General features: G+C 40.4%; 1 protein-coding gene across 4 annotated transcripts in view; it reads right to left on the bottom strand.

The window, feature by feature from the left end:
- Nucleotides 1-11,469, bottom strand: part of IFT56 (intraflagellar transport 56) — a 65,803-nt gene extending 54,334 nt beyond the window's left edge. For 3 of the 4 annotated variants that reach the window (XM_011723705.3, XM_024789545.2, XM_024789546.2), the window contains exons 1-5: nt 11,323-11,469; nt 10,372-10,509; nt 6,895-6,987; nt 4,782-4,896; nt 1,982-2,031 (exon numbers count right to left, since the gene is read on the bottom strand). In XM_011723705.3, the coding sequence (XP_011722007.1) occupies nt 1,982-2,031; nt 4,782-4,896; nt 6,895-6,987; nt 10,372-10,509; nt 11,323-11,325 (399 nt within the window). In that variant the 5' untranslated portion in view covers nt 11,326-11,469. The remainder of the gene's footprint in view (nt 1-1,981; nt 2,032-4,781; nt 4,897-6,894; nt 6,988-10,371; nt 10,510-11,322) is intronic. The other variant, XM_011723706.3, reaches the window with a different exon arrangement.
- Between the last annotated feature and the right edge of the window lie 2,074 nt (nt 11,470-13,543).

A 13,543-nucleotide genomic window follows, 5' to 3' on the forward strand; every position in this document is an offset into this window, starting at 1 on the left:
CTTTAAAAAAGACAGTCAAATAAAAATGTGTTTAGACAAAAACTGAGAGAATTCATCACCACTAAAGGAAATATTAAAGGAAATTCCTCAAATAGAAAATGATTTTAGATAGGAGCACAAACATGCAAGAAGAAATGAAGAGCAATGGAAAGGATAAATATGGCTAAGTATAAATTAATATTTACTGCATAAAACAGTAATAAAACAGTCTTATGGGATTAGAAACATATAGACACTTAAAATATATTTCAAATTTGTACATAAGATGGAGAGTAAATGAGTTTAAATGATCTAAGGTCCTTTAATTTTCTAGAAATTGGTAAAAGTACTAATTAATATCAAACTTTTTAGTATGCAAAAGACACATGGTAACTGCTAAAATAATGTTAAGAATGTGACAGAGCGAGACTCCGTCTCAAAAAAAAAAAAAAAAAAAAGAATGTATATAACTGGCAAGCCAATTGAGGAGAAATATATAGTTTTAAAAATCAATCCAAAAAAAGACAAGAAAGGAGAGAAAAAAGAACACAGACCACGTGGACCAGCTGGGCAAACAGAGAACTAATAACAGAATGGTAGTTACGAAGCTAACCGTATTTGTAAATACATTAAGTAAATGGATTATATACTGAGGTTTTTTTTAAATAAAGATTTTAACTGGATTTTAAAACCCACAAAACTCATTTATATGCTGTTTATAAGAGTCACCTTAAATTTAAGGACATGGAAAGGTAGAAAGTAAAAGAATAGATGAGAGATATAATAGGCAAATGCTACCAAAAGAGCTAGTATAGCTTACAAATATGACAAAGAGAAATCTTTTAGAGATGAGAGCTATTTCATGATAATATATGTTTCAGTCTACTAGGAAGACACTATTGCTAGACAGTCTACTAGCAATTCTAAGTTTGTGTGCACTTAATGACAGTCTGAAAAACATGTAAAGCAAAACTAAAAAGAGAAAGAGACAAAGTGACAATTGTGATGTGGAATTTCTAAATGTACCAAAAATAATTATTTTCATATAATGCCTGTGGATGATTAAACTTTCTGTAAAACAACTTAGCAATATCAATTAAAAGTTTTAAAGTTGCTCATACCCAATAGGTATGTCCATTTCTGGGATGTTCAGAATGACATTTTTATAAATTTTTAAAATTATAAATAATCTAAAAGTCAAATAACTAGGAAACAGTGAATAAATAAAGGCACATATGATGCATTTGGTGGAATGCTATAAAACAATTTTTTAAATAAATTAAACAATTATTTAAAATTTAAAATTTGAAAAAATATTATTTAAAAAATTATTTTATCATTATCAAAATCATTACCATACAGCAATTCTGAAAAGTGTATATTTATTTCTAGGAGTCAGGACAAGGTGACTCTGAGTCTGTTTCCTAAGAGATAATAGGATAGTTGACACAAATTAAACTTCTTTTTTATTCTGAGACAGAGTCTCACTCTGTTGCCCAGGCTGGAGTGCAGTGACACGATCTAGGCTCACTGCAACCCCTGCCTCCTGGGTTCAGCTGATTCTCCTGCCTCAGACTCCTCAGTAGCTGGTATTAAAGGAGTGCACCACCAAGCCCGACTAATTTTTTTTGTATTTTTAGTAGACTCACAGTTTCACCATGTTGGCCAAGCTGGTCTCGAACTCCTGACTTCAGGTGATCCACCCACTTCAGCCTCCCAAAGTGCTGGGATTACAGGCGTGAGCGACCATGCCCAGTCTAAACTTCTTATATGACTGTTGCTTAAGGAGAAATAAAACCTAACATCTCTGAATAAATTCAGAGGGTAAAGAACATTGATAGAGGAGAATATCCTATACAATTAACAGTTATATTCCACTTGTTCTAGAAAACTATTAACAAGAATTTCTAATTAATTATCTCTCACTAGTGTTAGTAACAAGAAGGAAGAAAAATAAAAATATTTTTAAAACAAAAAAAATGTGAAATGAGAACATAAATACCTTGTGAGCCAAGTGGAAGAGGAGGCGGTTTTGGAGTCGGCTTTTTGAAGCTGAAAAAAAAATCCAAGCTGCTTATTAAAGAATTCAATAGTCTAGCAGTCCCTTGTAGGAATGAAATGAGACTCGGATGAATCTTCCCAAATCCTTATTTATCTGATCCTAATATATCTCTGCTGGAATACATACTGTTGGCCGGGCGCGGTGGCTCACGCCTATAATCCCAGAACTGTGGGAGGCAGAGGCGGTCGGATCATGAGGCCAGGAAATCGAGACCATCCTGGCTAACACGGTGAAACCCCATCTCTACTAAAAAATACAAAAAACTAGCCAGGCGTGGTGCGGGGCGCCTGTAGTCCCAGCTGCTCGGGAGGCTGAGGCAGAAGAATGGCGTGAACCCAGGAGGCGGAGCTTGCAGTGAGCCGAGATCACGCCACTGCGCTCCAGCCTGGGCAACAGAGTGAGACTCCATCTCAAAAAAAAAAAAAAAAAAAAAAGAATACATATTGTTTGAGTCTGGTCTCCACCTGCAGTAGCAGAAACAGCATCAAGAACTAGAAGAGAAATGTGCTAAGATTCTGCTCTTCTCCACTGGTTGTTCTACCTGATCCTATTACAGTGATCCACAACACAACACTCCACATGCATGGTTATAGTAACAGCCCACCTCTGTGTTCATATACCAAACCAAACAGTGGTAATAGACCCCCATGGTCATCTCAATGTGTGCATGAATCCACTCTCATTCACCTCTTAGTCCCAGTATTCTTTGTTATTTCCTTCTGATATCTCCTTTTCCACAATTATACTGCCATATTTTCCTAAATACTAGCCCAGTCTCTATTCTACAGATTTTCTAGCATAATTATGTGCCATACTGAAACAGGCAGTCAAGCAAAAATGTTAACGGCTTTTAAGTTCCAAATCTCCTTTGCACTCTTGGAAAACTTTCTGATTCTGGATACCCGATTCTATCTCTTTTACAGAAAAAGTCATGCTTCAATGTATAAGAAAGAAAAAAAGAAAAAATTATATGGAAATAGAGATAGCTACCATGATCACCTTATATGTGTCTAACACTGTTCTTAGCACAGATAAAGCCTAGAAATATGAGATTAAGTAAGTAACATAAAGGACCTAATAACTAAATTAGGAAAAACTACATTGGTACATATGAAATAATTTGGGTACAAATCAAGAAAGGCTTTGCTGGGCGTGGTGGCGGGCATTGTCTGCAGTCTCAGCTACTCAGGAGGCTGGGGCTGGAGGATGGCTTGAACCCAGGAGTTTGAAGCTATAGCATGCTATGTGCACACCTATGAATAGCCACTGTACTCCAGCTTGGGCAACATAGTGAGACCATGTCTTTAAAAAAAAAAAAGGGAGGGCGAAGGATAGCATTAGGAGATATACCTAATGTAAATGACGAGTTAATGGGTACAGCACACCAACATGGCACATGTATACATATGTAACAAACCTGCACGTTCTGCACATGTACCCTAGAACTTAAAGTATTAAAAAAAAAAAAAGTCTTCAAGTTCCATGTCTGCCATGAATTTGGGCTAAAATTCTTTGTATGTATAAATTAATTCTACCTCGAATACATTCTTCCCTATCAGACATTACAGTGCCCACTTTCTCTGCATTTCCTTGAACTTAATTTGGTTCATCCTTTAATTAACTTTTTTTTTTTTTTTGAGATGGAGTTTCACTCTTGTTGCCCAGGCTGGAGTGCAATGGCTTGATCTTGGCTCACTGCAACCTCTGCCTCCTGGGTTCAAGCGATTCTCCTGCCTCAGCCTCCCGAGTAGCTGGGATTACAGGCATGCGTCACCACACCTGGTTAATTTTGTATTTTTAGTAGAGATGGGGTTTCTCCATGTTGGTCAGGCTGGTCTCGAACTCCCGACCTCAGGTGATCTGCCTGCCTTGGCCTCCCAAAGTGCTGGGATTACAGGCGTAAGCCACTGCGCCCAGCCATCTTTAACTTTTTCTACCATGCTTCCCTTTTATTCTTATTTTCAAATTTGAGTACAATTGTCCTGAGATGAATATCGTATGTAAGAAAGCAGAAGGGATGATTTCTGGATTCTTCAAACTGAAATTTCTGGGTTTCTCACTTAGAAACAGGAAAAGCAGGGCCGTGCGCGGTGGCTCAAGCCTGTAATCCCAGCACTTTGGGAGACCGAGACAGGTGGATCACAAGGTCAGGAGATCGAGACCATCCTGGCTAACATGGTGAAACCCCGTCTCTACTAAAAAATACAAAAAAACCAGCCGGGCGAGGTGGCGGGCGCCTGTAGTTCCAGCTACTTGGGAGGCTGAGGCAGGAGAATGGAGTAAACCCGGGAGGCTGAGCTTGCAGTGAGCTGAGATCCGGCCACTGCATTCCAGCCTGGGCGACAGAGCGAGACTCCATCTCAAAAAAAAAAAAAAAAAAGAAAGAAAGAAACAGGAAAAGCAGCCATAAAGTTCGCAGCCATAAGAGCCTGAACAAAACTATACCTAACTACCACTAACAGCATGCCCATCCTCCTGTGATAGGGCCTAAGAAAGACACCTGGCCCTTTTTCTTCTTTTGTCCTTCTGCTTTTTGGCTGTAGCCTGGTGGGGTGTAGCACTAACTCTCTTTAAACATTGTTACTCAAATCCAATATTCTTTGAGGACTAAAGCTATTTTTTTAGCTTTCTAATATCAATTTTTTTTTTCTCAAGAGAAAAAGGAATACATTAAGTTTTAAAATCTTCAAAACGACTCTTCACTATGAATGAAGAATATCAGATATAAGAGCCCCTTTACCTTTAAATCCAGCTGCTTCAGCTTGTTTATACATCCCAAGAAAGAAGTAGGTGCAAGCTAGGTTCACCCAGACTTCAGAATTACAATTTTCCTCTTTTGTAGCATTTTCGTATTCCTGAAATACATAGTAAGCAGTGATCTCGTTTTGGCAGCAAAGCAATTGATGGGCCATTCTTCCATAATGGAATAGGATTTCATACTGAGATTAAGTAACTTCACATTTAGGGAATCCTACATGTTCTGCAATTATTCTATACCTGAAAAGGTTAAATGCTGAAGCTAAAGCTCAATCCTACATCTGCAGGGCTGTTGTCCATATAATCTTATACTTGTGGGTTTTGTCCCCCAATTAATACTGATAGGGACGAACAAACAATAGAAACAAAAAGCAACTGAAACATTTTATTTCTGCCAACTAAAAAAGACATACAAGATACCCTTTAAGAAATTCACATGTTCAGTTAACTTAAAATCTCATGGCTTTAATACATGACAAGTTTCATTTCATTCTAATTGCTTTCTGGCTTTTTTGGCATCGAGGGAGGCCTCATATTTTTAAAATGTTTTGTTTTTCCTGCCAAGAATACTCTCTGAGACTCACTTTGTCAACGACATTTTCCATATACTCTCACTTTTTATCAGTCTTTCCCAGGTGCCTTTATTTCATTTTCTTACTACATGTGGGTTGTTCTTTCTATCCTCCTATGCCTTTTACAAATACTGCCAGCCTCTATTCTGTCCTTTTCACATCTTCCCTTTCCCTTCACCAACTTTGTTCCTTTGTTCTTCATTTCGCCTCCTCATTACCTGTCCTCGAATATTTTCATTTTAGTTACGGGGGTTCTTCAAATTTGCTTAGATTACATCTTGAGAATGAGAATATGCAGGAAATGTGGCTGGGAGCGGTGGCTCACGCCTGTAATCCCAGCACTTTGGGAGACCGAGGCAGGCAGATCACGAGGTTAGGAGATCGAGACCATCCTGGCCAACATGGTGAAACCCCATCTCTACTAAAACTCACAAAAAAATTAGCCGGGCGTGGTGGCGCACACCTGTAGTCCCAGCTTCCCCGGGGGCGGGGGGGGTGGCAGTGGTGGTATGAAGCAGGGGAATCGCTTGAACCCAGGAGGCAGAGCTTGCAGTGAGCCGAGATCGTGCCACTGCACTCCAGCCTGGGCGACAGAGCAAGACTCCGTCTCAAAAAAAAAAAAAAAAAAGAAAGTAAATCCATAATCCCACTGATTAACTATTATAGATGGGTAGGTAGATGGGTAGGATTTACAATGACCAAGAAAAACAATTTCCCCAAAACAATTCTACTTGTAGAAATATAAATATAATCGTTCCTATGTCTAAAAATAACCAAGCAAAGGAAAAGCGAAATTCTCTTGAGAGAAGACTCATGAAAGTTTTTATCATAATGGCTTAATTTTCCTGTTCTGAAGATTTACTTAATAAATGCTAATACCAATATGTTGTACAATCTCATTAGTATGCATGTAAAAGTACAAAGTACACAAGATACATGTACATATACAGTAGCCCTCCTTTACCCACAGGGGATATGTTTAAAGATCCCTAGTAGATGCCTGAAATCTTGGATAATACTGAATCCTATATATACTATGTTTTTTTCCTATACATACACACCTATGATAAAGTTTAATTTATAAGTTAGGCACAATAAGAGATTAACACCAATAATGGATAATAGAACTATAACAATATATGGTAATAAAAGTTATGAGGATGTGGTCTCTTTTGCTCTCTCTCTCTCTCTCTCTGAAAATATCTTATTATACTGTCCTCATCTATTTTTAGACTGAGGTTGACCTCGGGTAACTCAGATTGACCTCGGGAAGCAAAACCATAGACAAGGGGAAACTACTGTAATAGAACATATTAACATATAGATGATTACTGAAGCCATAAATTTTTAAACAGTCAGTGGTTGCCTTCATTAACAAGTATAATTGAGGAATGCAAATAGGTAACTTCTTTTTGTTTCCTTCTGCATTGTTTGAATTTTACCATGAACATGTATTATTATAATATAAAGTTTAATAACATTTTAAACACAGTTCTGTTTGGAAAAAAATTTTTTTACACTAACCTCCAGAGCTCTCTTGTAGTCACCCAGGTGAAAGGCACAATATCCAAGCCACAAATTAGTATCCTCTTCTTCTTCTCCAACATGACGTTTGAACTTCAGGTTAAAAATGTATTTAAAAAGCATGAAAATTTGAATAGTAAACTCTCTGTTTAAAAAAAAATGCTATGTTGGGTTACTAACGAACAACAGGCAATCTTAAGTATTAGAAGCATGACAATATGAGGTTTAATTAAACCTATGCCTACAGGACAAGTATCTTCTAATTGTCACAGAAATTTATATTTTCAAATATTTCACATTTGGCTTTCTGTATTAACTGATATTATACTCCAGAAAGCATTTGAGTTGCCTAACAATTCTGGGTGATATATAAGGAAGAGAATTATGTAAAATATTTAGAGCCAAATAACTGAAGGTTAGAGAGGCTGAACCATGAACTCAAGGCCACATGGCCAGTATGTGTGCTGTCAGGGACTTAAAGAAATGCCTGACTCCAAAGCTCATGTTGTCACCCTCTGTGCTCTACTGCATTTAACCTCCCGCTTCAGTCCTATTGCATTAGCACACACATATATTTACTAATAGGTTGTAACCTTTCACTGAGGACTAGCCATTAAATCTTTCTATTACCCTTGAGCAGGCTAGCTTACCAGGTCTACAAGAGTTAAGGATGTTCAGAAGACTTGGCCTCACTTATGTCCATTGTGAACAAATATTTATGAATTCCTCAGCCAACAAAAGAAAAGCCTTATTTTGGAGGAAAGGACTGAGATCTTGACAGAGAATTCTGAATTTCCACGGTAAGATAAGATTTTTTTTTCACTCTACAGGGTGATAAATCAAATAGTGAGCCAACACATATTTACAGAGCATCACTATAGAACTTAAGGAGCCTCAGTCATTACAAGATGAAGACACCCCTTTGATACTTTCTTGTCTGGACTAAGAATTTACTCCTGTAGCTAACTCTACAACATTAGAAATCCTCCTCATACCAAATGCTATGAATTTGAGTATAGTGCCTTAATTCTGGAGATATTCTCATGTGAGGTCTCCCTGAATTCCCTGGAGCTACAGGAAAGCGCATGAGACTTCCTCACCCCAAACCATAGCAGTTTCCATTACCATGCAGCATGGTACTCCAACTAACTACCTAAGAATGTAAGCAAAGAGCAGAGCCTCCCTGCCAACTTAAAGGCAGTCTGGCCCTGTAGTCCCAGCATTTTGGGAGGCCAGAAGCAGGAGCATCCCTTGAGCCCAGGAGTTCAAGACCAGCCTAGGCAACATGGTGAGACCCCCATCTCTACACACACACACAAATAGCCAATCAAATGAAAATTAGCCAGGCATCATGGCACATGCCTGTAGTCTCAGCTACTTGGGAGGCTGAGGTGGAAGACTCGTGTGAGCCCTGGGAAGTTGAGGCTCCAGTGAGCCACCATCATGCCACTGCATTCCAGCCTGGGCGACAGAATGAGACCCTGTCTCAAAAATAAAATAAAATAAAGGCAACCTGGTGTTATACAATAAGGAAAATATGGTCACTATCTTAGAGAAAAAAGAGGGAAACAGACTGACGGAAATAGATATATAGCACTCAGTCCACTGATTCACAGAACTAGAAGGTTCCTCCATGCCAACTCCCCCACTGCAAAGATGAGAAGGCTGATGCCTAAAAAGCTAAACAACATGTTCAATACCAGAGCACTTAGTAAGAAGGTGAACTAGGCCAGGCGCAGTGGCTCACGCCTGTAATCCCAGCACTTTGGGAGGCTGAGGCAGGTGGATCACCTGAGCACAGGAGTTTTGAGACAAGCCTGGCCAACATGGTGAAACACTATCTCTACTAAAAATACAAAAGATTAGCTGGGTGTGGTGGCGGGCGTCTGTAATCCCAGCTACTCAGGAGGCTGAGGCAGGAGAATTGCTTGAACCAGGGAGGTGCAGGCTGCAGTGAGCTGAGATTGCACCATTGCACTCTAGTCTGGGTGACAAGAGTGAAAGTCCATCTCAAAAAAAGAAAAAAGAGAAAAAACAAGAAAGTGAACTATACATGGAAGATGGAGAAATACATGTAAACCTAATTATAACAATTATTAACAGTAGATTCAGAGTAATATGGATGGAGTAGCATTTTAAGAGAAATGACTAGGCTGGGCGCGGTGGCTCAAGCCTGTAATCCCAGCACTTTGGGAGGCCAAGATGGGCAGATCACGAGGTCAGGAGATCGAGACCATCCTGGCTAACACGGTGAAACCCCATCTCTACTAAAAACGCAAAAAATGAGCCGGGCGTGGTGGCGGGCGCCTGTAGTCCCAGCTACTCGGGAGGCTGAGGCAGGAGAATGGCGTGAACCCGGGAGGCGGAGCTTGCAGTGAGCTGAAATCCGGCCACTGCACTCTAGCCTGGGCACAGAGCGAGACTCCGTCTCAAAAAAAAAAAAAAAAAAAGAAAAAAAAAAGAGAAATGACTGTGGCACAACACAACCAGACCATGCTGTCAGAACTCTTCATTCTTTGGTGCAACGCTTCACCCTCCTGTAACATGTGCTTCCCACAAAGCAGTTTTTCAAAGCGCAGTCTCCTGGGACCATCTCCATCAGGCACTTAGACTACTCACCTGAAAATGCAGATTCCTGAGCACCACTGCAGACCTACAGCAGGAGCCCAGGAATCAATATCTTATTAAGTACCCTAGGTAATTCCAATGTATATTAAAAGGTGAGAACTACTGCCATGGAGATTTGAAATATTTTCTGGGGCTATAATATTTTCAACCATAAGCATGTTAGAATTATTTAAATTTGATCAAAATTTCAGAACACATAATAGGAAAAAAATCATACATTGGTCAAGGGTTGGGATAAGCAATGTGTGAAATGACATTGTATTAAATGTCCCTTCACATTTTTAGATTGTAATCACCATTAGTAAACTAGACATACTCAAAAGTGGCCCTCAAGAAATTAGGTTTTTGTTTGTTTGTTTGTTTTTTGAGATAGAGTCTTGCCTTCTACTCAGGCTGGAGTGCAGTGCAATGATCTTGGCTCACTGCAACCTCCACCTTCCAGGTTCCAGCAATTCTCCAGCCTCAGCCCCCCGAGAAGCTGGGACAACAGGTGCGTGCCACCATGCCCAGTTAATTTTTGTATTTTTAAGAGACGGGGTTTCATCATGTTGGCCACGATGGTCTTGATCTCTTGACCTCATGATCCGCCCGCTGGCCTCCCGAAGTGCTGGGATTACAGGTGTGAGCCATTGCGCCCAGCCAAATTTAGTTTTTTAGTTCATTTTTTATCAGGTTTATAGTTAACTTAGAATCCGGAATCTGTGCCTGACTAGATTTACAGGGGATTTGTACAGGAAGCCCCAGAATGCACGCACCTATTACAACAGCAGAGCAACCAGCATTCTCACCTAATCATTCATCTACAGTCTGGTATTCACATGCTAAGAAGCAACGTTCTTTGGGCATTACCTCCAATAGGGTAATAGCTCCAGTGAAATCTCTTTTTGAAAGTAGCTCCTCTAGTTTTGGAATCTTCCTACCTTTCTTCTTTTTTTTGTCAGTGGGCTGTACGCCTCTGCCTACAGCAGGTTTGGCCCTTGAAAGCATCTGTAAAAGAAACAAAGACAGCTGTATGGTCCAATTCTGATTATCAGATTTAAACTGAGAGTGGCAGCTCTATAGTTTAAAAGTCAAGGCTGGGCACAGTGGCTCACGCCTGTAATCCCAGTACTTTGGGAGGCCAAGGCGGGCGGATCATGAGGTCAGGAGTTCGAGACCAGCCTGGTCAACATGGTGACACCGCGTCTCTACTAAAAATGCAAAAAATAGCCGGGCATGGTGGCAGGTGCCTGTAGTCCCAGCTGCTCGGGAGGCTGAGGCAGAAGAACGCTTGAACCTGAAGGCGGAGTTTGCTGTGAGCTGAGATCACGCCACTGCACTCCAGCCTGGGCAACAGAGCGAGACTCCGTCTCAAAAAAAAAAAAAAAAAAAAAAAAAAAAAAAAAAAGTTATAAGTCAAATCCTTAACAACGAACCCCAGGGAAGCCTATTCAAACTTGCTTTGTAACAGGTATTCTAGTAGAAGAGCCATCACCCAATACTTAGGAAGGACCAGACAGCTACTCCCAACTTTATCTTCACTGGCTAGAGATGCTTTCGCACAGCTTCTGTCATCTCAGCTTTCCCTTCCTCTGCTTCCCATCCCACGAGTGGTTTAGATGTGGGTAAATGGAGAAGCAGGAGGGAAGAAAGCATCGAGGTATCTACAGTTGCATCCCTGTCCCCCGTGGGAACACAGGGAGAGCTGGGGATTACCCTCTGCGGACACACCTAGACTTTACACAGAAGTGTGCTGGGAACCTCGAATCGCCAGCCTCAGGACCTACTCAAAGTAATTCCTCACTATTCAGAGCCACTAACCATCTTGACGTCGGTCTTGTGAGTCCCCTCCAGACAGCAAAGGCCGGGCCTCAGCGTTTCGCCGCATCCACACAGGACGCTCTGTCTCCACGGCAACCCCGCCGCGAGGCTGGTACGTCGGGGAGAAAAGCTCGTTGGAGAACCAGCGCCCGCGGCTTCTTGGTTCCGTGCAGCTTCTGCCGCGGAAAAGCAGCGGTTCCTCTTGGGAGGAGAGCGTCGTTCTCTGTGCTGAGAGCGAAAGTTTGGTTGTGTCTCTATTTATGAGTTTACTTTAGGAAAAGGCGAATTGGAATGGCATTGTTTTTCAAATGCAAGTTTTCTGGGAAGGAAATTTTCAGGGACCACTTCCGTTTTGGGCCGCGTTGGACTCCATAGCAACCCTTGGCTGCGTGCACCGCAGAATCTTGGTCTCTGGCTGGTGCGGGAAGCTTAGAAAATTTCTGCTGAAGGAGTTGTAGTTCTGTGATTTGGAGGCAGGAGTGCATCAAAATACAGTTTCCTATTTCCACAGATACATCTACACACAATAGAGAACTGTAATAAATATTTGTCGATTGGATGACTTAATTTATCTATCTTACTCCGGAACCCAGTTAATGCAGGGGCAACCATAGTCTTTAAATTCACGAAATCGTGAAATGTTAGAGTTGGAAGAGACCTTACAGGACCTCTGGTCAACCCCTCAGAATTAACAGACTGAAGAACTAACATCTTGTTAGTTAACTAATGTCAGCCTAAAAAGCTCAGGGATCCAATTGAAAGAGTTTATTCAAGTGCAAAGTGTGAGGGCGGCTATCCCGGGAACCACAGACAGCAAAGAATGGTGATCCGTGCTCCCTGATGTAGGGAACGGTGAGGGTCGTTTATATCGCCAAAAACAGGGGCGCTGTACATAATTACAGCATTTTCTAGATGAGGCTAACGTACACAGAAGATTCAATTCACTACTATTGATTATACTCTAAGGGGGATGTTTAATATTCTATTGTAAAGAGGTAACAATCACAAGGGTCTCTATCTCCAACGTCATTTAGTCTGAATAAAGAATAAAAAATCTGGTTAATATATAACATCAACACAAAGATCAGGAAGCAACAGTCATGCACCAGAGAAGAAAAACAGCCATGTTCTGTGATTTAGTTTACAGGGCTTAACGTTTCCCCTTGGCATAATATGTTTGGAAGGTGCTGAAATTTTCTTTTCACATTTTCCCTTTTCTTCAAAAGCTTTCGGAGAAAGCATTATAGAAGAATTATATTCTCAGGCCGTGTATTTGATCAAACCTCATGTCACTAGGAAGGCTCCTTCCTGGCAGTCACATCCCAAGGAGGAGGGGAAATTGGAAAGGACCAAGTCCGAATTATAAAGCAACAAGAGAAAGTAGTTCTGGAACCTGATTCAGGCTACATGGCTGCCTCTTCAAACAAACAATTATCTGAGTAGTCTTTGTTCTAATTTTCTCAGCTGTGTGTTGACCCAATTGCAGTTAAATACCATAACAGCTCTGTAGACAAAGGCAAGACAAAACACAAACTATGATAATTCCTAAAATACATAACAGCTTTTGCCACCAAGCTCCCCAAGATCCAAATCAACTACTTAACTGGTAGCTTAGAGAGGGTTTTGGATCCGAAAGGTTAATTATTAGAGTTTTTCAAATCAGTCATTACTTTGGTAACATTATTTGATTCATCTGGGATATAAACACAGCATTCAGTTTCTGTCATAGCACAGGTTCCTCCTTGGGCTGCAGTATGTCTAAGACCATACAATTTTGTAATACAGTCTTCTCAAGAGAGTAACTTTATTATTTAACAATGAGACATTCATGTGGCTGTCATTTAGGGCCTTTTGTGTGTAATTGGTTAGGACCTCTATATGGTGAATGACATCTTCAATACCCAGTTGTGGTACAAAGACAGAAGTGAATCTAAGTGGCTTCTGGAAGGTAAGCACTTTCTATTTCTTCTGTTAAAGACACTATTGCGTAAACCTTTACAGTAAGTTCCAGATTCATCCTTTAAATGACATCCATCTGTAAACCGAACAACATCAGCCTAAGTAAGAAAAGTCTCTTGCAGATCAGTCCTAGGAGAAAAAAAGTTTATCAGTTAGAGTTATGCAATTATGTGGTGTTTCATCTGAAAGTGAAGGAAAAAGAGTTGCAATATTTAGCTTATTACATCCACAGATGGTCACATGATAAGCTAAAAGAAGTGAA

Source organism: Macaca nemestrina, chromosome 4 (assembly GCF_043159975.1).
Source record: "Macaca nemestrina isolate mMacNem1 chromosome 4, mMacNem.hap1, whole genome shotgun sequence".
NCBI classification, from domain to species: domain Eukaryota; kingdom Metazoa; phylum Chordata; class Mammalia; order Primates; family Cercopithecidae; genus Macaca; species Macaca nemestrina.